The sequence below is a fragment of the Haliotis cracherodii genome, unplaced genomic scaffold (genome assembly GCF_022045235.1).
Source record: "Haliotis cracherodii isolate W230 unplaced genomic scaffold, xgHalCrac1.p SCAF_7, whole genome shotgun sequence".
NCBI classification, from domain to species: Eukaryota; Metazoa; Mollusca; class Gastropoda; order Lepetellida; family Haliotidae; genus Haliotis; species Haliotis cracherodii.
This window is the reverse complement of record NW_027266330.1, coordinates 891,670-918,297: the sequence shown is the minus strand read 5'-3', so window position 1 is coordinate 918,297 and position 26,628 is coordinate 891,670. Positions and strand designations below refer to the sequence as shown.

At 40.3% G+C, this 26,628-nt stretch overlaps 1 protein-coding gene across 1 annotated transcript in view; it reads right to left on the bottom strand.

The window, feature by feature from the left end:
* LOC139447136 (ankyrin repeat domain-containing protein 29-like) overlaps nt 1-26,628 on the bottom strand; it is a 53,041-nt gene that overhangs the window by 18,519 nt on the left and 7,894 nt on the right. The window contains exons 4-7 of the mRNA XM_071228316.1: nt 25,604-25,642; nt 25,379-25,423; nt 24,568-24,609; nt 18,807-18,842 (exon numbers count right to left, since the gene is read on the bottom strand). Of these exons, the coding sequence (XP_071084417.1) occupies nt 18,807-18,842; nt 24,568-24,609; nt 25,379-25,423; nt 25,604-25,642 (162 nt within the window). The remainder of the gene's footprint in view (nt 1-18,806; nt 18,843-24,567; nt 24,610-25,378; nt 25,424-25,603; nt 25,643-26,628) is intronic.

The following is a 26,628-nucleotide window of genomic DNA, read 5'->3' as shown; positions in this document are numbered from 1 at the left end:
ACAAACTACTCAAAATAAGCGATAAATCTACTATATTTCTAGGGACTTTAACGCTCACCATCCTACATGGAGCATAGATGATAAAATAGATAATCATGGCAAATTAATCTCCGAATGGATAGAAACAAAGGACCTAGTACTCCTTAATAGCAACCAACCCACGAGGTACGATAAGATAAACCAAAAAATGTCGGCTATCGACCTAACCATATGCACCGCAGATCTAGCCCAAAGCACTCAATGGGAAGTGCACGACATCCCGCTAGGTAGTGACCACTTCCCCATAAACATAACCATAGGAAATACAAACGTACCAATCCAAACAGAAAACCAAGAACCAAAATTCCATTACAATAAAGCTAACTGGGACCAATTCCAAGATATCTGCAACGAAGCCAACTTAAACGAAATAGAAAATAAGGATCCAGAAACCTATTGTAAAAACCTAACAGACTATATAATAAACGCAGCCAAAACCTCCATCCCCTTCAAAACATCTAAGACAAGCAAACCGACGGTACCATGGTGGAATGAGGAAATAGAACAGACTAGACGAAAACGTAAATCAGCCTTCAATAAAGCAAAACGCGACTACAAATATTTAAACATAGCCCACGAACTAAACCACCAGGTTAAAAAACTAGTCCAACTAGCCAAAAGTAGAGACTGGAAAAAAATCTGCGAAGGTATAAATAACCGTACAGATGCCAGAACGGTCTGGCGCAAAATCCACGCCATTAGAGGCTTAAAACGACATAAAAAAAACCCTAACATTAACAACTCAACCAACCCCGCCCAAAAAGCAAATAATCTCGCCAACCACTTTTAGGCCGTTAGCAGTAACACCAACTTTAGCCAAAAATTCCAAGATAAACTTAAAACAGAAAACAAACCCACAAAAGAATCAAACAATAACAATCTAGAAATAAATCAACCCTACACAATGGAGGAGCTCCTCTACGTAATCCTAAACAGGAAAAAGGGCACAGCTCAAGGATTAGACCTAACCCTCTTACCAAATAATTAAAAAACTCCCCCTAAAACTACTCCAGGCACTACTCAAACTATACAATCTCATCTACCTGAACGGACAGGTTCCTACTCCCTGGAAACAGGCCCTAGTCATACCAATCCCTAAACCTAATAAACCAGCTAATCAAGCTAACTCATATAGACCAATATCCCTAACTTCAAACTTATGTAAAGTAATGGAATCAATGGCTAAAAATAGATTACAACATTACTTAACCCAAAATAACATCATAAACCCAGATCAAAGCGGTTTCACTCCTGGCCGCTCAACCCTAGGTAACCTCGCCCGACTAGAGCAAGATATTAAGAGAGGACAACTAAATAAACAATATACCACAGGCATCTTCTTAGACTTCTCTAAAGCTTTCGACATGGTATGGCATGACGGGCTAATACAAAAACTTAAAAAAATAGGACTCAAAGGTCAGATAATAAACTACATCCAGGACTTCCTAAACAATCGTAAAATAACCGTGGGTATAGACCAAACTCTATCGGACCAATGTCCCCTAGAAAATGGCACTCCCCAGGGCAGTATCCTCAGCCCCACCCTCTTCAATATAATGATAAACGATCTATTCGAGGGTCTATCCCCTAAAGTAAACACATCAAAATTCGCGGATGATGGAGCCATCTGGATCCGCACTAAAAGCTCGAAAATGGCCCAAAATTTACTCCAAAAATCTCTTAATAAAATACAACATTGGGCTGACAAATGGGGCTTCTCACTTAACTCAGAAAAAACAACAGGAATAGTTTTCAAACATAAAAACATGAAACCCGCCTCCCCAATCCTCCAGCTAAACAATCAAACAATTAAATTTCAAAAACAAACCAAATTCTTAGGACTTATTTTCGATGAACATCTCACCTGGGATGCTCACATCCAAAACCTAACAACTAAATGCAGTAAAGACCTAAACGCCCTAAGATGCCTAACTGGCTCTAACTGGGGAGCCTCCAAAGATACTCTCCTCTCTCTCTACATATCACTAATTAGATCAAAACTAGACTACGGCTGCGCCATATACAACACCCTTAACAACTCCCTATCTAAAAAACTTGACTCAATACAATATCAGGCTCTCAAACTAATTACACGCACCCAACATGGCACCTCCTACACCTCACTTCAGGCCTTAACAGGAGAGATGCCACTAAGTCTACGCAGGGAACAGCTAAGCTTAAATTTCTGGGCCGCGTCCCAATCAAACCCTCTCATCCAAAACTTAATAAACCAAAACATCAGCCCTAAAAACCAAGCTCTAGCTCGTAAACACCCCTTACTTACCCCAATATCCCAAAGAATCACAAACTACCTAAATGAACACCAAATTAAAAATCTTAAACAAAACTGCAAACAATCAAATATCTTCACCCCTAAACTTAAAATACCCAAAATAGACACAACACTAGCTAGCCAAATAAATAAACAAACCGACCCAAACATAGCTAAAACTACCACACTAGCAGACATACACGAAAATTGGCCAAATTGGTGTCACATTTACACGGACGGATCCTCAGATCCGACCTCCAAACACACGGGTTTCGGAGTCCATACCACACAACCAACTAAAACCACACAATCCCTCCGACTCCCAAATAACCAATCAATATTCACGGCAGAACTAATGGGCATGGCCTCAGCCCTCCACAATGAAGAATCCAAAAACCACCAAAAAATCCTAATACTTACCGACTCCCTAAGTGGACTGCAAGCCGTCCAAAACAAAAAATACCAAAAAACCGACCTAAATTAATAAATCAAATACTTAAAAACTCCAAAGACCTAACTAAGACAGGCAAACAAATAACCTTCTTGTGGATCCCCGCCCACGTAGGAATATACGGTAATGAAAACGCCGATAAAGCAGCTAAACTATCCCTCAAAATCCCAGAAATAAGCTTAAACTTACCCATCTCAAAATCAGAAATTAAAAGTGTAAACAAGCAAAAAAATCACCAAAAAATGGCATAACCTATATCTAAACTCAAATAGCCAAATCAAAAAAGTGCTCAGCAAACCACTAACCAAACCAAAAATTCTCCATACATCAAAAAAAATCGACAGAGTAATCACTAAACTCCAGACAAGACACACCAACCTAAATAACCACCTAAAAAAATTAAAAAAACACACTACAGGTAACTGCCCACATTGCAAACAACTAGAAACCCCAGAACACGCACTCATCCACTGCACACACTACCTAACACATCGAACCGCATTACAAACCACCCTCAATCTAAACAAGGCTCTCACTCTAGAAGCAATACTAAACCCACAAAATAAACTAGAAAACTTCAAGGCCTTAGGCGTATTCTTAATCAAAACGGAACTAATAAAACGCATCTAAAAACATAATAACCTACCAAATCAAAATCACATAAACAAACAAACATCCACCATACCCAGCTCCCTTAGTTCTCCTCCCCAACCCCATCGGCATCTATTCCAAATCTCAAAATTCCCAAATTCTATATAAGCAACCCCTAAAGCCCCCTCTTAGGGTTGCACAGGCCACCTTCACCCCTTTCGGAAACACATTAAATGGCCTGGCCGGGCCCGTGTGCGAAATACGCATCAGTCGGAAAGCGCACGTTAAATCTCCAAAGTAAGTAAGTAAGTAAGTAATTTATACAAATCAGTAAATGTATTGGTAATCGCACTTAATGGCCTGGCGGACACGTGTCCGAAATATGCATAATGTCGGAAAGCGCACGTAATACAAATTAAGTAAGTTATACAAATCAGTGTTTATTCTTGATTTATTGTAGTTTTATATTTGGGAATATATTGCTCAGTTAAAGGGGTTTTACATTATATACATGAAGTATAACACATAACATATACATAATATATAATGACCATCAATCATTATGAATGTTGTAATATTAACTTCCACATCAATGTCAATTAACTCCACAAATAACGGACTCCATCACCTGGGTCAGATAGTTTACAAAGTGGACATTTCCTGTCGGTTACAGGTATCCTCCCTCTCCCAGAAGATTATGGTTGCAAGTTCTAAACTTAAGTAATACTCGCCAAACGTTTTCCTGCAGTACGTTTAAATACCATTTTTTACGATATTAAACATTATGCATTTTGAAGACTTATCTATTGCATTTGTCCAACACTCTAGGTTAATATCATGTTTCATGGACTAAATGTTTTAGATAAGTAGGATTTTTGAAACTTTGTGAAAACCAGATGTAGCTAAGTCCAAGTTCATCAAAAGTTCGTTAGATATATGTCATCCATTTATGTTTACCTTTTCCAAATAGGTCGTCATTAAATAGTATCTTGTTTACAAGAAAGTATAATTTAGATGATTTCCCAGAGACTAATTTTATCCAAAAACGCAGATAGAAAACGCAAATAGACACCTTCTGGAGATGTTTTCAAATCCCCATACTTCGCATCCGTAGAGAAGAACTGGTACAACCATACTGTCAAAGCCTCAGTTGACATTAAAGTGATAAATTTAACTCTGACGGCCCGGGTTGTATGTATAAGCACCATATCACAAACGTCACTGTAAAACAAACATATTTACAGTTTAACCAAGCCGCTAAAAACTTCCAAGAGATTGCCAATGTTTCGGTCATACCATGATGAGTAAAGGGGGGTGTGGCAGTTAAACAACATTCCACTATCTGACAACTGTGTGTCTAACAGCTTGGTGCCTGACAACTGGGTGTCTGACAACTGTGTGTCTAACAGCTTGGTGCCTAACAACTGGGTGTCTGACAACTGGGTGTCTAACAACTGGGTGTCTGACAACTGGGTGTCTAACAACGGTGTGTCTAACAACGGTGTGTCTAACAACTGGGTGTCTAACAACTGGGTGTCTGACAAATGGGTGTCTGACAACTGAGTTTCTGACAACTGGGTGTCAGACAACTGGGTGTCTGACAACTGGGTGTCCAACAACTGGGTGTCTGACAACTGGGTGTCTGACAACTGGGTTTCTGACAACTGGGTGTCTGACAACTGGGTGTCTGACAACTGGGTGTCTGCCAACTTGGTGTCTGACAACTGGGTGTCTGACAACTGGGTGTCTAACAACTGGGTGTCGAACATATGGGTGTCTGACAACTGTGTGTCTAACAACTGGCTGTCTAACAACTGGGTGTCTAACAACTGGGTGTCTGACAACTAGGTGTCTAACAACTGGCGTGTCTGACAACTGGGTGTCTAACAGCTGGATGTCTACCAATTGGCTGTCTAACAACTGGGTGTCTAACAACTGGGTGTCTAACAACGGTGTATCTAACAACTGGGTGTCTAACAACTGGGTGTCTGACAACTGGGTGTCTAACAACTGGGGTGTCTGACAACATGGAAGCCCCCATTCTAATCACATGAACATGGTGTTCCCCACACTACAGAGCTTGACATACATGAACTATCTTCCTGATGTGTGTCATAGTTCCAAAATACGTCATATTTCTTCTTTTTTTTAATAAATAATTTTGACTTTATAAAATAACACAAAACAACATATTTTGTGTATGTTACTCAATAGCTTGTGTACTAATCTATCTCAGACGGCGTTGATATACGCCGGCCTTCCTTCACAAGTTTTAGTTGATAAGCATAAAGTTGTTGGACGTGAGTTGTACGAAATAGGACATGCTCTATTTTCATGCGACAAGTTGTATGAACGCAGTCAAACAAATCGCGTATGAATATCACGTGATATTTACACGTCAATTTGTAAACCAAAATGGCGACTCTGATTCACGTCGGCAACTCCTGCTTTCCGGTATCCCAGGTGTCACCACTCAATAAAGGACATGAAAAATAGGTACAGTAAACTACGTTTATAACGAACACGCCCATAACGAACTGACGGACATAACGAACATATGTTTTAGTCCTGACCATCTGTTGTATACTAGTATATGCCGTATGTATGCTTATAACGAACTACGGTTATAACGAACTAAAATTAGTGGTCCCTTTGAGTTCGTTATAACCGTAGTTTACTGTACGTAGAATAACACTGTAATAAATTATATATTTTGACGTTTGCATAAGTCTAATTTTCCAGGTTAAACTGTTCATAGTGTTATTTGAAACGTCAGGCTATGTGACTGCACACAGTGGTGACCATAATACGTTTCTAAAACTTAAAATACACCATACACTCAAATACACGTCACAGGTTTAGATTCTGTGGGAAAGTATCTATTATGTGATGCCATTAACAACTAAATTTATATTAAGCAAAGCATATGTACAAACAAGAGTCATTAGAAGATGACAATCCCCCCGGCCCCCACATATTCGAAAATACAAATCACCTGACTGTCACATTAAGTCCAACTTGATGAGAGTATTTCTCTCTAATATGTCTGTCCGTTAACAAGAGTAGTTATTGTGCCATCAAAGCAATACCATGGAATTGGGACTCGGAAATTTGTATTTCTATGTCAGGTACACACCAATATGAACAGTCAAAATCAAAGTTGTTGCCATGGAAACATTTTTTTCTAAACACCCCTAAGTACATGTAGCATAAGGCAAACTGGTCTTTGTGTGTGCAAAGTGTCATGAAAGAATACCTATCAGTTTTAGAGATATGTTCTGGACAAACACACCACTATGAACAGAATCCAAGTCAAACTTTATATTTTTCCTTAAATTTCTTAACAACAAAAAACACCACTTCAACCCTTGGTTAATACATGTACGAGGTTAGGATGAAAAGTCTTTCACAGTTTCAAGTTGTGCTCCGGAAACGACACCTCCCCCTACCTTTTGTTTCCATGGAAATCAAGAAAAATAAATGTGCCAAAAAGCCACAAATAACAAAAGGCAACACATCAGGATCTGTTTGATATATCTGCTAAGTTCTGAAAATATATGAAAAATATAGAACGGTTTTCGAGTTACTCTCCAGAAACCAAAAACAAGTCGCGCAAAATTATCTGTGAAACTAGCAATCGTGTCTTTGTCCAACTTCTTTCAATAAAGATTTTTTTTAAATATATTTTTTTTAAATTACAAAATAGCTAAAGGCACCACCTCAGCATGTGACTAATACATCTTTCAAGTTTCGATCAAATATACTGAATGGTTTTCGTATTCTGCCCCGGGAAGGAACCCCATCCCCAGAAGGAGTCTATGTCCAACTTCTTTCCATAAAAAAATAGAATTTCGAACAATCCCAAAATATAAAAAGGCACCACTTCAGTATGTGACTGATAGATTTGCCAAGTTTCGATAATATACACTGAATGGTTTTCGAGTTCTGCCCCGAAAAAGGAAATGATTACGGACAGACAGACGGACAGACAGACGGACCGACGGACGGACAGACTGGCTGATCGCTATATCTCCCCGCATTATACGACATCTGAAAATAGTGTACAACGAAAATATTTCCATTTTCGCATTTTACCAATTCCCCGTTCTAGATGTGATTATTTATTCAAATAACGTATAGCTACTGAGAAAGTCAATTACAAAGCAATTGGGTGTCTGCTGTTTGTCCAAACACCAATCATCATTCCGAAAAGACTCCCAAATCGTTTTCGAAACATAAATACTCTGAACCGAACCTCTATGTTCGACAGTGTTGCAAAATCACGGTTCTTTCCGCGTCAGGCGAGATGCCTGTCACATCACACGTATTTCACACTCAGCTACGATACATTCATGTACATCCCTGAATTCATTATACCATTAACAACAACTGGCAAATTGTCGAAGTCACTAATACAAACGGTCCAAATAAAATCAACAAAAATATTCAATATCCTACCAGTGGACCTTCTCGTTTGAAAATTTAACAAAGCAAACCTCTAGATATACAGATTCTAGTTTTACTTTACATCTACTATTCTGACAGATTCAGTCGCCAATTTGTTGCTTACATTAGCTCAGATTATTATGAATATTCATGGGTCGCTAATCGTTGCAAGAATTAATAATTAGAGTCTTAGATACTTATTTGGAAAGTCAACAGAAATCGTTCCACGTGTTGTCGTGATAAAGCCCAACATTTTGTTCTTTTAATCGAAATTTTCTTGACTATGAACGAATAATAGTGGTAATATACTGTTACTTTTTTGTGGTACCGATTTCATCGTTTCTTATAAATTTTGATAAAACCTAAAAGTATCTGGTTTCAACTGGCTAAAGGACACTTTCAGGACTTTTATAAGTCATTGTTCTATATAATAACATAATCTGAAATATGTCTTCAGGACATTTTGGATGACAATCATTCAATGTCCCAGAAAAGGAACCGATGTGGTTATTAAAATCGATAGCTGTGTGGGAACTTTGTAGATACACATAAACAAAAAGATACTAGAATATAATGTCTTTAGGGATAGCATATGCTCACCACGGACAAGACGGGTACTGAGTTACAGCAGATGCTCACCACGGACAAGACGGGTACTGAGTTACAGCATATGCTCACCACGGACAAGACGGGTACTGAGTTACAGCATATGCTCACCACGGACAAGACGGGTACTGAGTTACAGCAGATGCTCACCACGGACAAGACGGGTACTGAGTTACAGCAGATGCTCACCACAGACGTGACGGGTACTGAGTTACAGCAGATGCTCACCACGGACAAGACGGGTACTGAGTTACAGCAGATGCTCACCACGGACATGGCGGGTACTGAGTTACAGCAGATGCTCACCACGGACAAGACGGGTACTGAGTTACAGCAGATGCTCACCACAGACATGTCGGGTACTGAGTTACAGCAGATGCTCACCACAGACATGTCGGGTACTGAGTTACAGCAGATGCTCACCACGGACAAGACGGGTACTGAGTTACAGCAGATGCTCACCACAGACATGTCGGGTACTGAGTTACAGCAGATGCTCACCACGGACAAGACGGGTACTGAGTTACAGCAGATGCTCACCACAGACAAGACGGGTACTGAGTTACAGCAGATGCTCACCACGGACAAGACGGGTACTGAGTTACAGCAGATGCTCACCACGGACAAGACGGGTACTGAGTTACAGCAGATGCTCAACACGGACAAGACGGGTACTGAGTTACAGCAGATGCTCACCACGGACAAGACGGGTACTGAGTTACAGCAGATGCTCACCACGGACATGGCGGGTACTGAGTTACAGCAGATGCTCATCACGGACAAGACGGGTACTGAGTTACAGCAGATGCTCACCACAGACAAGACGGGTACTGAGTTACAGCAGATGCTCACCACGGACATGTCGGGTACTGAGTTACAGCAGATGCTCACCACAGACATGGCGGGTACTGAGTTACAGCAGCTTACAATTAGGCATTGCGGAGTTATGCCCCTTTTTGTCTTGGTATATATCTTCCTCGTGTTTTGACGTCATTACGGAAAGTTTATTTTCGCCACATAAAACAACTACGTTTTCGTATCGAATGTGTCACTTATACATAATCGCACAATTCTAATATATCTGTCATGACGTTGTTCGGATATAAGACAGTATTTTGTTCGTTCACAGTTTACATAAAGCTGTCAAATAAAATATTTCGTCGCACTGTTTTTTATGTATGTACGATCAAATTTGCCTACATATTTTAGAGGCTTTTTCGTCAGCAAACAGAAACTTGGACAACATTTAACACTTTTGCTTTTCAAGCCAGTCTCTAATTTTCCACGATGGGGTTAAAAATTCAATAACATACAAGTTCGTTAAATTGCAAAGTCAGAGGTTGGGCCAGCACCGCGCGACCGCAATTCTCGCACAGCGTTTCAGAACAATGCGTCTGAACATAAACTCGGCAACCGGGATTCCAGGATAATGTAGTGAATCACAAGCTTTTTGTCAGAGATCTCGCGAGACCCGTGTTGTATGCAATTTGCGAGGTGTGAATGACGAGTTGAATACAACTTCAGTTCGTGCAACTAATTGCATACAACTAGTTAACGGTAAACACGTTAAAAGGCATACCACCAAGTCCTTTAGATCTAGAAATTAAAAGTCCCAGGGATCTGTTTGCGGATTTGAAACTTAAATATTGTACTACTACTCTATTGCATACAGCCATTGTAATTGGTGTGTGGTAGTTTGTATTGATTTGTGAACCTAATTATTTGTGTAATATAATTGTTGATTGTATACTATCTGTTGCTTGCTTGTTGGTTTCACACCACACTCTTGAACGTGCATATTTCTGGATTAGCTACATTAATTCAATATGGGAATCGACACGTGACATCTATGTAAAAATTTATATAACTATGGAATACTGTAAGGGTACTATAGGAAATTCATGCGATCTCGACCTTTGCAAACGAGCTAAATATGCCAAAACTGCGAGTTTCGCCAAAATCTCGCTTCTCTCATTCTCGTTTTTTTTGTGCATAGCACTTTTTGTCAAAAGTCGACAACGCGAGAATTGGACATTTTGGTATGATGCAAAATCTTGTAATCTCGACATGTCAAATTAGGCCACAAAAAACATGAAATGCCACGTTTCCTATGTCTCCCGTTGTTACAGTCTCCTATGTCTCCCGTTGTTACAGTCTCCAATGTCTCCCGTTGTTACAGACTCCTATGTCTCCCGTTGTTACAGACTCCTATGTCTCCCGTTGTTACAGACTCCTATGTCTCCCGTTGTTACAGTCTCCTATGTCTCCCGTTGTTACAGTCTCCTATGTCTCCCGTTGTTACAGACTCCTATGTCTTCCGTTGTTACAGTCTCCAATGTCTCCCGTTAATACAGACTCCTTTGTCTCCCGTTGTTACAGTCTCCAATGTATCCCGTTGTTACAGTCTCCTATGTCTCCCGTTGTTACAGACTCCAATGTCTCCCGTTGTTACAGTCTCCTATGTCTCCCGTTGTTACAGACTCCTATGTCTCCCGTTGTTACAGTCTCCTATGTCTCCCGTTGTTACAGTCTCCTATGTCTCCCGTTGTTACAGTCTCCTATGTCTCCCGTTGTTACAGTATCCTATGTGTCCCGTTGTTACAGACTCCTATGTCTTCCGTTGTTACAGACTCCTATGTCTCCCGTTGTTACAGACTGCTATGTCTCCCGTTGTTACAGATTCCTATGTCTTCCGTTGTTACAGACTGCTATGTCTCCCGTTGTTACAGACTCCAATGTCTCCCGTTGTTACAGACTCCTATGTCTCCCGTTATTACAGACCCCTATGTCTCCTGTTGTTACAGACTCCTATGTGTCCCGATGTTACAGACTCCTATGTGTCCCGTTGTTACAGACTCCTATGTCTTCCGTTGTTACAGTATCCTATGTCTCCCGTTGTTACAGACTCCTATGTCTCCCGTTGTTACAGACTCCTATGTCTCCCGTTGTTACAGGCTCCTATGTCTTCCGTTGTTACAGACTCCTATGTCTTCCGTTGTTACAGTATCCTATGTCTCCCGTTGTTACAGACTCCTATGTCTTCCGTTGTAACAGTCTCCTATGTCTCCCGTTGTTAGTCTCCTATGTCTCCCGTTGTTACAGGCTCCTATGTCTTCCGTTGTTACAGACTCCTATGTCTTCCGTTGTTACAGTATCCTATGTCTCCCGTTGTTACAGACTCCTATGTCTTGCGTTGTAACAGTCTCCTATGTCTCCCGTTGTTACAGACTCCTATGTCTTCCGTTGTTACAGTCTCCTATACTTGTGTACATGAATGTCAAATGATAGTGAAAACTCTAGCGTCCTGAAACTGAATCAACTCTATGTGTATATATATATTAAGTGAGTAAATATTGTTTAAAGCCGCATCAGTAGTTATTGAAGCTATTCGCGCTAACACCGTCAGTTAAATAAATAATCACAGACTAGTGAATTTCTCGATGACGTAACATTATACAGGGCTAGCATATTCATTAAAACATCATTCGCTCAGACCAATGTGTAATGAAATGAAAAACGAGCTTGTTCGATGTTTTACATCTTCATATTCGCTACTTTAGGCCACAAAACTTTACATTGTCATCTCCTACCGCCTCACTACAAAACTTCGCCTCGCTTTATTCTGTTGCCTCCAGGTTCCTAGAGTGAGTGAGTGAGTTGGGTTTAACGCCGCTGTTAACAGTATTCCAGTTATATCACGGCGTGTCAGCTTAATGTGGGAGGAAAGCCCGAAGTGATGCAGGTCTCAGACGTTTACCACTTCGGTGAAACCCACGAGCACGGGTATAGTGCTAACAAACCTAGAAACATAATCGGGGCGAACCGGGATTCGAACCCACAATCATAAGTTTCTGGCGTGCCCAAGGGACGCAACTCTGCACAGCGAATCGCGACGCCTTAGACGACTGGGCCACCACTGATCTCCCCCCCCCCCCCCCCCCCCCCCCCACCACAAGTTCCCAGAGGTATGATATATAGCTAATATGTGTGTTCCTACCTTCTTTACTTGATGAAATACTCCACACACGGAGGCCTACTGAACACGCATGATGCCTTAAATAGTTCGATTAGATTAAATAGAACTGTAAAAAATAAATGGCCTCCCGCATTCCCTTGCTGGTTTTTGTTTGTTTTGATTTTTACAATAAAAATTTCTAATTTCTTGCGGCCTTAACATCCACATGCGAGGCATGCTTATACTGGAAATGTACCCCAATATACACCCTGAGGGACCAGCATGGCTCTGAATAAGTGAGTGAGTTTGGCTTGACACCGCTTTGGACAGTATTTATATTTAAGTTATATCTCGGACCCGTTACGATCCGGGGTAGAGTAGGTCTTCAGCAACCCATGCTTGTCTCCCCCCGTGAAGATCTCGGTTAGAACAGGTCTTCAGCAACCCATGCTTGCCGTAAAATGTGAGTACGCTTGTCGTAAGGGGCGACTAACGGGATCGAGTGGTCAGGCTCACTTGTTGATGCATGTCATCGTATCCCAATTGCGTGGATTGATGCTCATGATGTCAATCACTAGATTGTATGGTCCAGACTCGATTATTCACAGAACGCCGTCATATAGCTGAAATAGTGTTGTGTGCAGTGTTAAACATCAATAAAACAAACAAACAAACAAAGAAATGTCATTATGTCAAATATTTTATGTAAGCTTCAATATTTTATCTGTGTATATTTTGGGCGGGTGACCTTTATATATTGGAAAAACACCGTCTGTCACTCTGCATTTATCATTGGTCAAATTAAAATAATATTAAGATAAATGTGTTTTTTCGCACGCTGATCTTTGATACCTGATGCGTTACATATATGGCCGTAGATGAAGAGAGTCATCACATCATTACAACCACATTTATATATGCCCTGTTGTTATGTTGCTTTGTGTGAGTGAGTGAGTGAGTGAGTGATTGGGTGGGTGTTTGGGTGAGTGAGTGAGTGCGTAGGTGAGTGAGTGAGTGAGTGTTTGTGTGGGTGAGTGGGTGGGTTAGTGAGTGTTTGTGTGGGTGTGTGAGTGTGTGTGTGGGTGAGTGAGTGAGTGTGTGAGTGAGTGCGTAGGTGAGTGCGTGAGTGAGTGAGTGAGTGTGTGAGTGAGTGCGTGGGTGAGTGCGTGAGTGAGTGAGTGAGTGAGTGAGTGAGTGAATGGTGGTTGCTCAAACCTTGTGTAACACGAAGACGGGTAACTTAACTCGGCTTCACACAATGTGCCGACCGCGGGATTCGACCAGGGACCTGTCTCGCGCTAGGCCGGCACGTTATCCAATGAGCTTTCCCGGCGCCAATATTGGTTTGAAGTTCAATGTTCAAATATGTGTTATGTATGTTCTTAGTCACATAAACAGTTTATATTAATTCTGCGCCGGGTAATCTATATGTAAATCAGTTAAAATATGAACACGTAATTCACGCAGGACGAGCAATGATAGACTGGGTTCCTGTCTGATACATACGCGTAGACAGGCGAGGGCCAAATTCTCGCCGGTACAAAGACTGGACAATAGTGACGAGCTTCATACATTGCTGTATTTACTGTAATACGCGACCTGCAGGTCCCATCTGTCATTCATCGCAAATATATGAAAGTGGACATGCACGATTGTGAGGAGTCAATTTTTTGAAAGTGACCCAAAAGTGTTTTGTTTGTCTCCGCCTATTATACTGTAAATTTCACTAAAGAAAGAACGATTTCTTTTATTTCTTATTTAGATCGTAATCGTGAAACAGATGTTTAAAATACTGCCTGCTCTACTTGTATAATATATAAATTGTAAAGAGATATAGATATTGAAATTTCAGGAAAGTCGCACGACGTTATTCAGTGACTGGAGTCAGCGTATGCTAGCCACTGGGTTGTTAACTCGTCTACATTTCACCGAACAAATACAAAATTTGACTCGTGTCATCGGAATTAATTTCTCTCTTGGATGCAGCAATTCAAATTATGAAAGGTTATAAATACTGAGTTATTTGTCAGGTTAAAGACATGGATAAGTGTTATCATTGCTTAATAATAGGATATGATATCATTTTAATAAAAACGACAAAAATGCAAAACGTTGAATGTTATGACAATGCTGTAACCATATAATAATTTAGATAAGTATAACCAAGCGCTGAAGTATTAAACACTCTCACTATCATAGCTTCCTTAATATACAAGCTTCAAACTTCTACGTCAGTATCCATTCATAGCCATCGCGATGGACTGTGCCCAAATGGACCGCTAACATTTTGTCCATATACATTGCCGACATTTTACTCGCTAACTTGTAGATACAACCCATCTTGATTACGTCTAATGAGTGTGCTCATGATATTTTAACTTCTTTATAAAGTACAGCATACACTTGCATCAACAACTACTTGAACTCCGCTGTTTTGAGACAATTCTAAACTTAAATCGGTACAGAATATCAATGGACCATACCGTCAATGATACCGGTATTTTCAGAATATAAAACTCGTGCTTCTACACGTATACAGAAAATCAAACCTTTAGGGAAATTGTAAATTATCCGACATTAATTAAATAACGAACGGTATGAAATATTATCTTAATGCATATTATGAATAAAACAAACTGTTGTCATCAAGGAGGGTGTCGGGCCGGGAAGTCGAAAATCTATTTACCAGTAGTACCGGAAAGGCGAATGGAGGAGTAAGGGACTGGGGACCGGGATGGCGAATGAAAAGATCAGTGATGTGTACCCTCGTTATGTATACAACGGACACTTATACATTGAGGACACTGGGGTGGTGTGAGACGGAAAAGTGAAGAAAGAGATAAAAAAAATTGAACTCGGAGAATGTGATTACTAACTTCCACTGAACTCGTGAGACGGAAAAATAAAGAAAGAGACACACAACGCCGTTCAATCTGTGTTCGCAACTACACATACTAGAGGCTGCTTCTTTCACTTTACCCAGTGTATGTGGCGACGCGTACAGAAGGAAGGACTGGCAACAGAACACACTAGCGTTGAAGAAGTGAAGAAGGTTGTAAGACGAGCTTCTGCCCTTCCCTTGCTGCCACTAGACATGGTTGAAGACGTGTGGGCTGATGCGATTGCAGACAGTCCCCAAGGCGTCAAGGTGACGCGCTTCATGGGCTATGTTACCAGTACATGGGTAGAAGGATCATGGAGCAAGGACCTGTGAAATCACTTCGGAAACCAGGGACGCAGAACAAACAACAACCTTGAAGGATGGCATCATCACCTGAACAAGAGCGCCCAGAAGACTCACCCTAACATCTTCGAGGTAGTGAATCTCTGAAACGTGAACAATCTCTAACAGAAGTGAGGGTTGAGCAGCTAGGCGCTCACCCAAGAGCACCTGCTTGGAAGAGAAAATACCGAGTGATTGACTCTAGACTCCGTGCCTTGAAAGAAGATCTGTTGAACCAATTGACGACAACAATGGACTACATTGACGATGTGGCAGATCTACTGCACTGGGAATGAACTGAATTATTACATAAATGATAAAATGTATATCTATATACATCTTCAAATACATGCATGATATATGATTTGTTATACTATACTTGTTATATATTGACTATGTTGCCCAGATTAAATAGTGTCCTCATTTCATTGGTGTTTTCTTTGTAATTAACAAGTACCGGGAAGGCGATCATCTGCCATAATAAGAATTTTTGTGATGACCGGGAAGGCGAACGTAATTTCTAACTCTGAGGGATTGATTTTCGCCTTCCCGGGCCATAACCTCAAGGAGAGAGGTCATATGTCACCAGATGTACATCCTGTATACTGTCGAGAACCTGTTTGCTCGTTACAGCAATAAGCTGTATCTGCGTTCATGTCATCCATGCTTTCACAAAAGTAATCATATCTTAAGAGTAAAGAGTTTTGGCAGTATTATTGAACATTGTTGACAGTGGGATTTATGATAGGGGATATTGAAAGAGAACTGTGTCATCTCTACTGCCACAAGCGTGATGCAGTTCCTTGTGACACCACGTGATAAGTAGATTCCAAATGTATCTCACTCCGTGAACTATTACATTGCTTTTGTTACAGTATGCGATTTCCTGTTTCTGTCAAGACTTTACCAAGAATAGAACCGATTCTTAAGAAAGCTGCAACTTGACCGTGCATTATGTTTTATATAGATTCGCGCCAAAGCAAACTTACGGAAATATATAGCGAGCTTTGTTGTTTAGAATTACTTTAATTTTCAGTAGGTATCGATATGTTTAATACATACTGTTTTCATTTAGACAATGGTACGACATATTTGTATACTTAAACATGGTGTTGTTGAGGTCATTTTATAATGGACAAAAATTAAGAGCCAAAGACGGATGCAGATGTGGAGTGTGTGCACTCCCATCCCCCACACACCCCCACCCCCACACTTCCCAAAAGTTCTTGGATCCGCCCCTGAACAGGATTTAATTCGCATGAATGGGATGTGTCAAAGACCTGATCAGACGCCGTGATGTTGGCTAAAAACGTTAAGCTAACTGCGCGTACAGACAGCAGAAGGTTTCTTTCTACTAAAACACGTTAATGGAACTGGGCAGTGATGTACGCTGTACGGAGGCAAGACGTTGGAAGCGGCATTGAGCTTTCAAGCTTTCCATCTTTCAAAAATAAAGTTTGAAAGATTTATTGACAAGTGTTACCCCGACCATAAGTGACAGAGCGGTCCCGGTGTGTGTTCTGTCACGTGATTATGAACCTGTACCATGTCAACCCTGATCCAACTTGAACAACAAACATGGCGACTGTCGTCCTTGAACTTCATCCCTGAGTTTTGTCTTCCATCGTCTAGTGAGTCAGTGAGTCAGTGAGTATGGTATTACGTCGCTTTTAGCAATATTCGAGCAATATCACGGCGGGGGACACCAGAAATGGGCTTCACACATAGTACCCATGTCGGGAATCGAACCCGGGTCTTCGGCGTGACAAGTGATTGCTTTAACCACTAGGCTACCCGACCGCCCCTTCCATCGTTTACAACCCAACTCTTGTAAATAAACAGTGCACGATGGGATAACTTTTTATATAATACAAACGGACGTCCAGTCACAATTTATAAAACAATTGCTGTTCTGCAGTACCGAAATATATATATGCTTTAAGTGAGTATTTTAATACTACGGGCAGAAATAGGTGAAATATAGACAGGAAATATTTCTTCTCTTTTGCGTCTTCAAGATCCAAAAACTGGCAATGCCGTAAAAAATATCAAATTTTCTGAAAATAAGTACTTTTGTTAAAAAGACAAGCACTCCATTACTTATAGAAGAGCATGAGTCAAACAACACAATCACAGTTTGTCTAACACACAATTTCTTTTATGTTTCAGGTTATTTTATGTTCCTCCCAATTACTGCTGACAGCTACTGATGTGAAATCAACGATTTCAAAAGTTATTACAGGTGGCAAAGATGAATTTGAAATAGAAGGCGACATCTTATTGACGAAGTCCACTGGTCCGAACATATACATGGATTGCCTCCCTCTAGTTGCAGTGGATTATCATAAGCATGCATTCAGTGTACAAACTCTTTCACCGCCTTTGACGTTCTGTTATTTCTCTGCTCCCGGTCTTGTCATGGCCCAGTAGTATTACTGGTTTGTGGGCAGATTAATATACATATTATATACATTCCTGTCCACCATAAAGATCACATTAAAATATAATTGCCATGGATGTCTCAGAATCATACATGATAATCACGTGATCAAAAACACTAAAAAGAAGAAGAAGTTGGTAGTTAGTCAGAAACATTTACTGGCAGTTTGGCGTGTGTATCGGCGGCAGACAGGCAAGACAAGACACACTGTCAACACACGGACAGCACGTGGCTGAATACAAAAGTACGGCTCAGGTGCAATTGTTGAACCGGCAATGAAATGGCAGATCAACAAAATTGCACCCCTTGGCATGAACACAGCATCGGCAATATATGAACACGTCATGTGATTATTTCCATTGATAGCTAACTATGCACAGCTAACTATTTTCCGCCAGTGTAAAAAAGTACCGAGATAATTTGTTTTTGCTTTCACGCACAGTCCATGTGTCAATGTAAAATCACCGCATGCTGCTCAAGCCAACTGTTGCCGTGGTTACCGTTTCCCCTCATCCCTTCATTGTATAATATCAGTTTTTCGGCAGAACCTGCAGGAACTTCTACAGCTCCGATTGGCTTCATGAACTATTTTTAAAAGCAATACCCAATCTCTTCCTTATTTCTTGGTGGTAAATGGACGTTGAATAAGGATTCCAGATGGAAAGCTATAACAACATTTGTTTTCGCGCAGCCATCTTGGTTTTCCAAACCTGTACCGATTTTTCTTTTCGATCTTGAATCCTTATTCAAAGTCTACTTTGTCATCGTAAAAGAATAGTTTACCTATTTGATATCTTGACCGCCGTGTGAAGGCCATCTCTGCAAGTCAGAAACACACAATGAACAACGTGATGATCAGTGAGAAGATGCGAACACACTAACAGATATCTCAGTGACACTAATGTAGAGCAAGTTCTGGCACAATAGATGGGCATTATTGCAGAGTTTCATCCCTTATCTGACAGGATCCGCAGATTGCGGGATAGAATATCTCATACCACATGTGTTCCATGATTTATTAGAAATAAACCTGTAAAATTAATTAATTTATATTTGCGTAAAGGATACATGGTCAAAAAATATACACATACACCTAGAAAAATAGCTACAGATATACACGCTGTCGAAACACTAGTGGCGTATGTGTATATGATACATGGCTACAGATATACACACACTGTAGAAACACTAGTGGTGTATGTGTATATGATACATGGCTACAGATATACACACACTGTCGAAACACTAGTGGTGTATGTGTATAGGATACATGACTACAGATATACACACTGCAGAAACACTAGTGGTGTATGTGTATAGGATGCATGGCTACAGATATACACACTGCAAAAACACTAGTGGTATATGTGTATAGGATGCATGGCTACAGATATACACACTGCAGAAACACTAGTGGTGTATGTGTATAGGATGCATGGCTACAGATATACACACTGCAGAAACACTAGTGGTGTATGTGTATAGGATGCAGATATACACACTGCAGAAACACTAGTGGTCTATGTGTATAGGATGCATGGCTACAGATATACACACTGCAGAAACACTAGTGGTGTATGTGTATAGGATACATGACTACAGATATACACACTGCAGAAACACTAGTGGTGTATGTGTATAGGATACATGGCTACAGATATACACACTGCAGAAACACTAGTGGTATATGTGTATAGGATGCATGGCTACAGATATACACACTGCAGAAACACTAGTGGTGTATGTGTATAGGATACATGGCTACAGATATACACACTGTAGTGACACTAGTGGTGTATGTGTATAGGATACATGGCTACAGATATACACACTGCAGAAACACTAGTGGTAAATGTGTATAGGATGCATGGCTACATATATACACACTGTAGTGACACTAGTGGTGTATGTGTATAGGATACATGGCCACAGATATACACACTGTAGTGACACTAGTGGTGTATGTGTATAGGATGCATGGCTACAGATATGCACACACTGTCGAAACACTAGTGGCGTATGTGTATAGGGTACATGGCTACAGATATACACACTGTAGTGACACTAGTGGTGTATGTGTATAGGGTACATGACTACAGATATACACACTGTAGTGACACTAGTGGTGTATGTGTATAGGATACATGACCACAGATATACACACTGTAGTGACACTAGTGGTGTATATGTATAGGATACATGGCTACAGATATACACACTGTAGTGACACTAGTGGTGTATGTGTATAGGATGCATGGCTACAGATATACACACTGTAGTGACACTAGTGGTGTATGTGTATAGGGTACATGGCTACAGATATACACACTGCAGAAACACTAGTGGTGTATGTGTATAGGATGCAGATATACACACTGCAGAAACACTAGTGGTCTATGTGTATAGGATACATGGCTACAGATATACACACTGCAGAAACACTAGTGGTCTATGTGTATAGGATACATGGCTACAGATATACACACTGTAGTGACACTAGTGGTGTATGTGTATAGGGTACATGGCTACAGATATACACACTGTAGTGACACTAGTGGTGTATGTGTATAGGATACATGGCTACAGATATACACACTGTAGTGACACTAGTGGTGTATGTGCATAGGATACATGGCTACAGATATACACACTGTAGTGACACTAGTGGTGTATGTGTATAGGGTACATGGCTACAGATATACACACTGTAGTGACACTAGTGGTGTATGTGTATAGGATACATGGCTACAGATATACACACTGTAGTGACACTAGTGGTGTATGTGTATAGGATACATGGCTACAGATATACACACTGCAGAAACACTAGTGGTGTATGTGTATAGGGTACATGGCTACAGATATATACACACTGTAGAAACACTAGTAGTGTATGTATATAGGGTACATGGCTACAGATATACACACTGTAGTGACACTAGTGGTGTATGTGTATAGGGTACATGACTACAGATATACACACTGTAGTGACACTAGTGGTGTATGTGCATAGGATACATGGCTACAGATATACACACTGTAGTGACACTAGTGGTGTATGTGTATAGGATGCATGGCTACAGATATACACACTGTAGTGACACTAGTGGTGTATGTGTATAGGATACATGGCTACAGATATACACACTGTAGTGACACCAATGGTGTATGTGTATAGGATACATGGCTACAGATATACACACTGTAGTGACACTAGTGGTGTATGTGTATAGGATACATGACTACAGATATACACACTGTAGTGACACTAGTGGTGTATGTGTATAGGATACATGGCTACAGATATACACACTGCAGAAACACTAGTGGTGTATGTATATAGGATACATGGCTACAGATATACACACTGCAGAAACACTAGTGGTCTATGTGTATAGGATACATGACTACAGATATACACACTGCAGAAACACTAGTGGTCTATGTGTATAGGATACATGACTACAGATATACACACTGCAGAAACACTAGTGGTGTATGTGTATAGGATACATGGCTACAGATATACACACTGTAGTGACACTAGTGGTGTATGTGTATAGGATACATGGCTACAGATATACACACTGTAGTGACACTAGTGGTGTATGTGTATAGGATACATGGCTACAGATATACACACTGTAGTGACACTAGTGGTGTATGTGTATAGGATACATGACTACAGATATACACACTGTAGTGACACTAGTGGTGTATGTGTATAGGATACATGGCTACAGATATACACACTGTAGTGACACTAGTGGTATATGTGTATAGGATACATGACTACAGATATACACACTGCAGAAACACTAGTGGTCTATGTGTATAGGATACATGACTACAGATATACACACTGCAGAAACACTAGTGGTGTATGTATATAGGATGCATGGCTACAGATATGCACACACTGCAGAAACACTAGTGGTGTATGTGTATAGGGTACATGGCTACAGATATACACACTGTAGTGACACTAGTGGTGTATGTGTATAGGATACATGGCTACAGATATACACACACTGCAGAAACACTAGTGGTGTATGTGTATAGGATACATGGCTACAGATATACACACTGTAGTGACACTAGTGGTGTATGTGTATAGGATACATGGCTACAGATATACACACTGCAGAAACACTAGTGGTATATGTGTATAGGATGCATGGCTACAGATATACACACTGTAGTGACACTAGTGGTGTATGTGTATAGGATACATGGCTACAGATATACACACTGTAGGTAGTGACACTAGTGGTGTATGTGTATAGGATGCATGGCTACAGATATACACACACTGTCGAAACACTAGTGGCGTATGTGTATAGGGTACATGGCTACAGATATACACACTGTAGTGACACTAGTGGTGTATGTGTATAGGGTACATGACCACAGATATACACACTGTAGTGACACTAGTGGTGTATGTGTATAGGATACATGGCTACAGATATACACACTGTAGAAACACTAGTGGTGTATGTGTATAGGATACATGGCTACAGATATACACACTGTAGTGACACTAGTGGTGTATGTGTATAGGATACATGACCACAGATATACACACTGTAGTGACACTAGTGGTGTATGTGTATAGGATACATGGCTACAGATATACACACTGTAGAAACACTAGTGGTGTATGTGTATAGGATACATGGCTACAGATATACACACTGTAGTGACACTAGTGGTGTATGTGTATAGGATACATGGCTACAGATATACACACTGTAGAGACACTCGTGGTGTATGTGTATAGGATACATGGCTACAGATATACACACTGTAGTGACACTAGTGGTGTATGTGTATAGGATACATGACTACAGATATACACACTGTAGTGACACTAGTGGTGTATGTGTATAGGATACATGGCTACAGATATAACACTGTAGTGACACTCGTGGTGTATGTATATAGGATGCATGGCTACAGATAAACACACTGCAGAAACACTCGTGGTGTATGTGTATAGGATACATGACTACAGATATACACACTGTTGAAACACTCGTGGTGTATGTGTATAGGATACATGGCTACAGATATACACACTGCAGTGACACTAGTGGTGTATGTGTATAGGATACATGGCTACAGATATACACACTGTAGTGACACTCGTGGTGTATGTGTATAGGATACATGGCTACAGATATACACACTGTAGTGACACTAGTGGTGTATATGTATAGGATACATGGCTACAGATATACACACTGTAGAAACACTAGTGGTGTATGTGTATAGGATGCATGGCTACAGATATACACACTGTAGAAACACTCGTGGTGTATGTGTATAGGATACATGGCTACAGATATACACACTGTAGTGACACTCGTGGTGTATGTGTATAGGATGCATGGCTACAGATATACACACTGCAGAAACACTAGTGGTATATGTGTATAGGATGCATGGCTACAGATATACACACTGTAGTGACACTAGTGGTGTATGTGTATAGGATACATGGCTACAGATATACACACTGTAGTGACACTAGTGGTGTATGTGTATAGGATACATGGCTACAGATATACACACTGTAGTGACACTAGTGGTGTATGTGTATAGGGTACATGACCACAGATATACACACTGTAGTGACACTAGTGGTGTATGTGTATAGGATACATGGCTACAGATATACACACTGTAGTGACACTAGTGGTGTATGTGTATAGGATGCATGGCTACAGATATACACACTGTAGTGACACTAGTGGTGTATGTGTATAGGATACATGACTACAGATATACACACTGTAGTGACACTAGTGGTGTATGTGTATAGGATACATGGCTACAGATATACACACTGTAGTGACACTAGTGGTGTATGTGTATAGGGTACATGGCTACAGATATACACACTGTAGTGACACTAGTGGTGTATGTGTATAGGATGCATGGCTACAGATATACACACTGTAGTGACACTAGTGGTGTATGTGTATAGGATACATGACTACAGATATACACACTGTAGTGACACTAGCGGTGTATGTGTATAGGATACATGGCTACAGATATACACACTGTAGTGACACTAGCGGTGTATGTGTATAGGGTACATGGCTACAGATATACACACTGTAGTGACACTAGTGGTGTATGAGTATAGGATACATGACTACAGATATACACACTGTAGTGACACTAGTGGTGTATGTGTATAGGATACATGACTACAGATATACACACTGTAGTGACACCAATGGTGTATGTGTATAGGATACATGGCTACAGATATACACACTGTAGTGACACTAGTGGTGTATATGTATAAGATGCATGGCTACAGATATACACACTGTAGTGACACTAGTGGTGTATGTGTATAGGGTACATGACCACAGATATACACACTGTAGTGACAATAGTGGTGTATGTATATAGGGTACATGACCACAGATATACAAGCACTGTCATTGAGGTTGTGTGAAAAGATAGATTGGTAAACCAACAGTTGTGATTGACATGCTGACATATTTAAGTGTGAGTTACTTACGGGTCATGCCTTCCTCTATCTGATTCAGGGGTGACTTGGATTCTGTAAGACAATAACTTGTAATCATATTCAGTACCTTCGTCATATCTAAAAATCTAACCACTTGGCACACAAATAGTATTTTGTAAACTGTTCTGTGCAGTGAAATCTGACGGTTGTCTTTGGAGCATTTAAGGTACTCGTGACAAAAATACTCGACTCTTCAGTTGAGAGCTTGAAACTTGTCGCAATTTGTTTACCTGATATATTTTGTCATTTAACTAGTTGGCGACTGTGTGCAAACTTTAATTCTAGGTTTCAATTCATAAGATTTTATCGTTGCATCTTCATTGTCATTGGGACTAATGGGATCGGGTGGTCAGGCGCGCTGACTTGGTTGATGCTGTCAATGTATCCCAACTGTGTAGATCGATGCTTATGATGTCAATCACTGGCGTTAAACAACAAACCAACTTGTCAATGGTAGTTAAAATGGCTGGTCACTTATGTGTGGGAGGATACACTGGTACAGAATTCAGTGTTTCTATTAAGGATCACAACTACGTAAAAAGGGAGAGAAGTTCCAGTCATAAAATTAATAGAATATAAATTCCTTATTCACTATCTCTGTAACAAGTATAACACAGACGTAAATAATTGAGCTCGCCAATCTCGAAAAAAAACACATTATTAATAAAGTCTATTACATGAAGATGAAACATTTACATTTTACTTTAATATGGAGAGTGTGCCTTATTCAATCCTCTTAAACTACACATATTCACTAAACAGTACCGAGTGTCTCCGAAGTCATGAAAAACAAATTGTTTACCTGATCGAGACTGGTGACCTTCTGACCTTGGCGGGGATGTCGACTCTGCCGGAAACAAAACATAAGGGTTGCAGATGAGGCAGATAACGACGATACATGCAGAAGTAAGGTAACTAAATGCATAAGCATTAAAAGACAACAAACAGATCTATAGATATATGTACACGGAGTCAGATATACTCAATGACTGACTACATCTGTCAGGTTTAATCAATATAGACTTACGAGCTCTGTCTTCTGGCATTGTTGGTGGGGACTTGGATTCTGTAACATTTAGTCAGAAACATATAATCAGTCAAATCAAGTCAAATATGAAGTGACAAGAAATGTGTTTTTGTTGCTCAAAGAGTAAAGAAAAGAAAATCCAAATTGAATTACACAAATATATATACAGGCATTGGCGAACATGGCTGAAAATAAGATCGATGGGCTCGAATCTGTTATTATTGTTGATTTCAAAGTTCTGTTACTAAAATTATTTGTGACACAAAGGTGCTCATATGATTTTGATCCTAGAGGTGTGTGGTACTGTTTTATACAGAAACTTATTGTTGACATTATCAGACATGGCTGTCTACTTGTGTGGACGTGTACCAGGTGTGTGGTACGGTGTTATACAGAGACTTATTGTTGACATTATCAGACATGACTGTCTACTTGTTTGGACTTGTACCAGGTGTGTGGTACGGTGTTATACAGAGACTAATTGTTGACATTATCAGACATGACTGTCTACTTGTTTGGACTTGTACCAGGTGTGTGGTACTGTTTTATACAGAGACTTATTGTTGACATTATCAGACATGACTGTCTACTCGTGTGGACATGTACCAGGTGTGTGGTACTGTTTTATACAGAGACTAATTGTTGACATTATCAGACATGGCTGTCTACTTGTGTGGACGTGTACCAGGTGTGTGGTACGGTGTTATACAGAGACTTATTGTTGACATTATCAGACATGACTGTCTACTTGTTTGGACTTGTACCAGGTGTGTGGTACGGTGTTATACAGAGACTAATTGTTGACATTATCAGACATGACTGTCTACTTGTTTGGACTTGTACCAGGTGTGTGGTACTGTTTTATACAGAGACTTATTGTTGACATTATCAGACATGACTGTCTACTCGTGTGGACATGTACCAGGTGTGTGGTACTGTTTTATACAGAGACTAATTGTTGACATTATCAGACATGGCTGTCTATTTGTGTGGACTTGTACCAGATGTGTGGTACTGTTTTATAT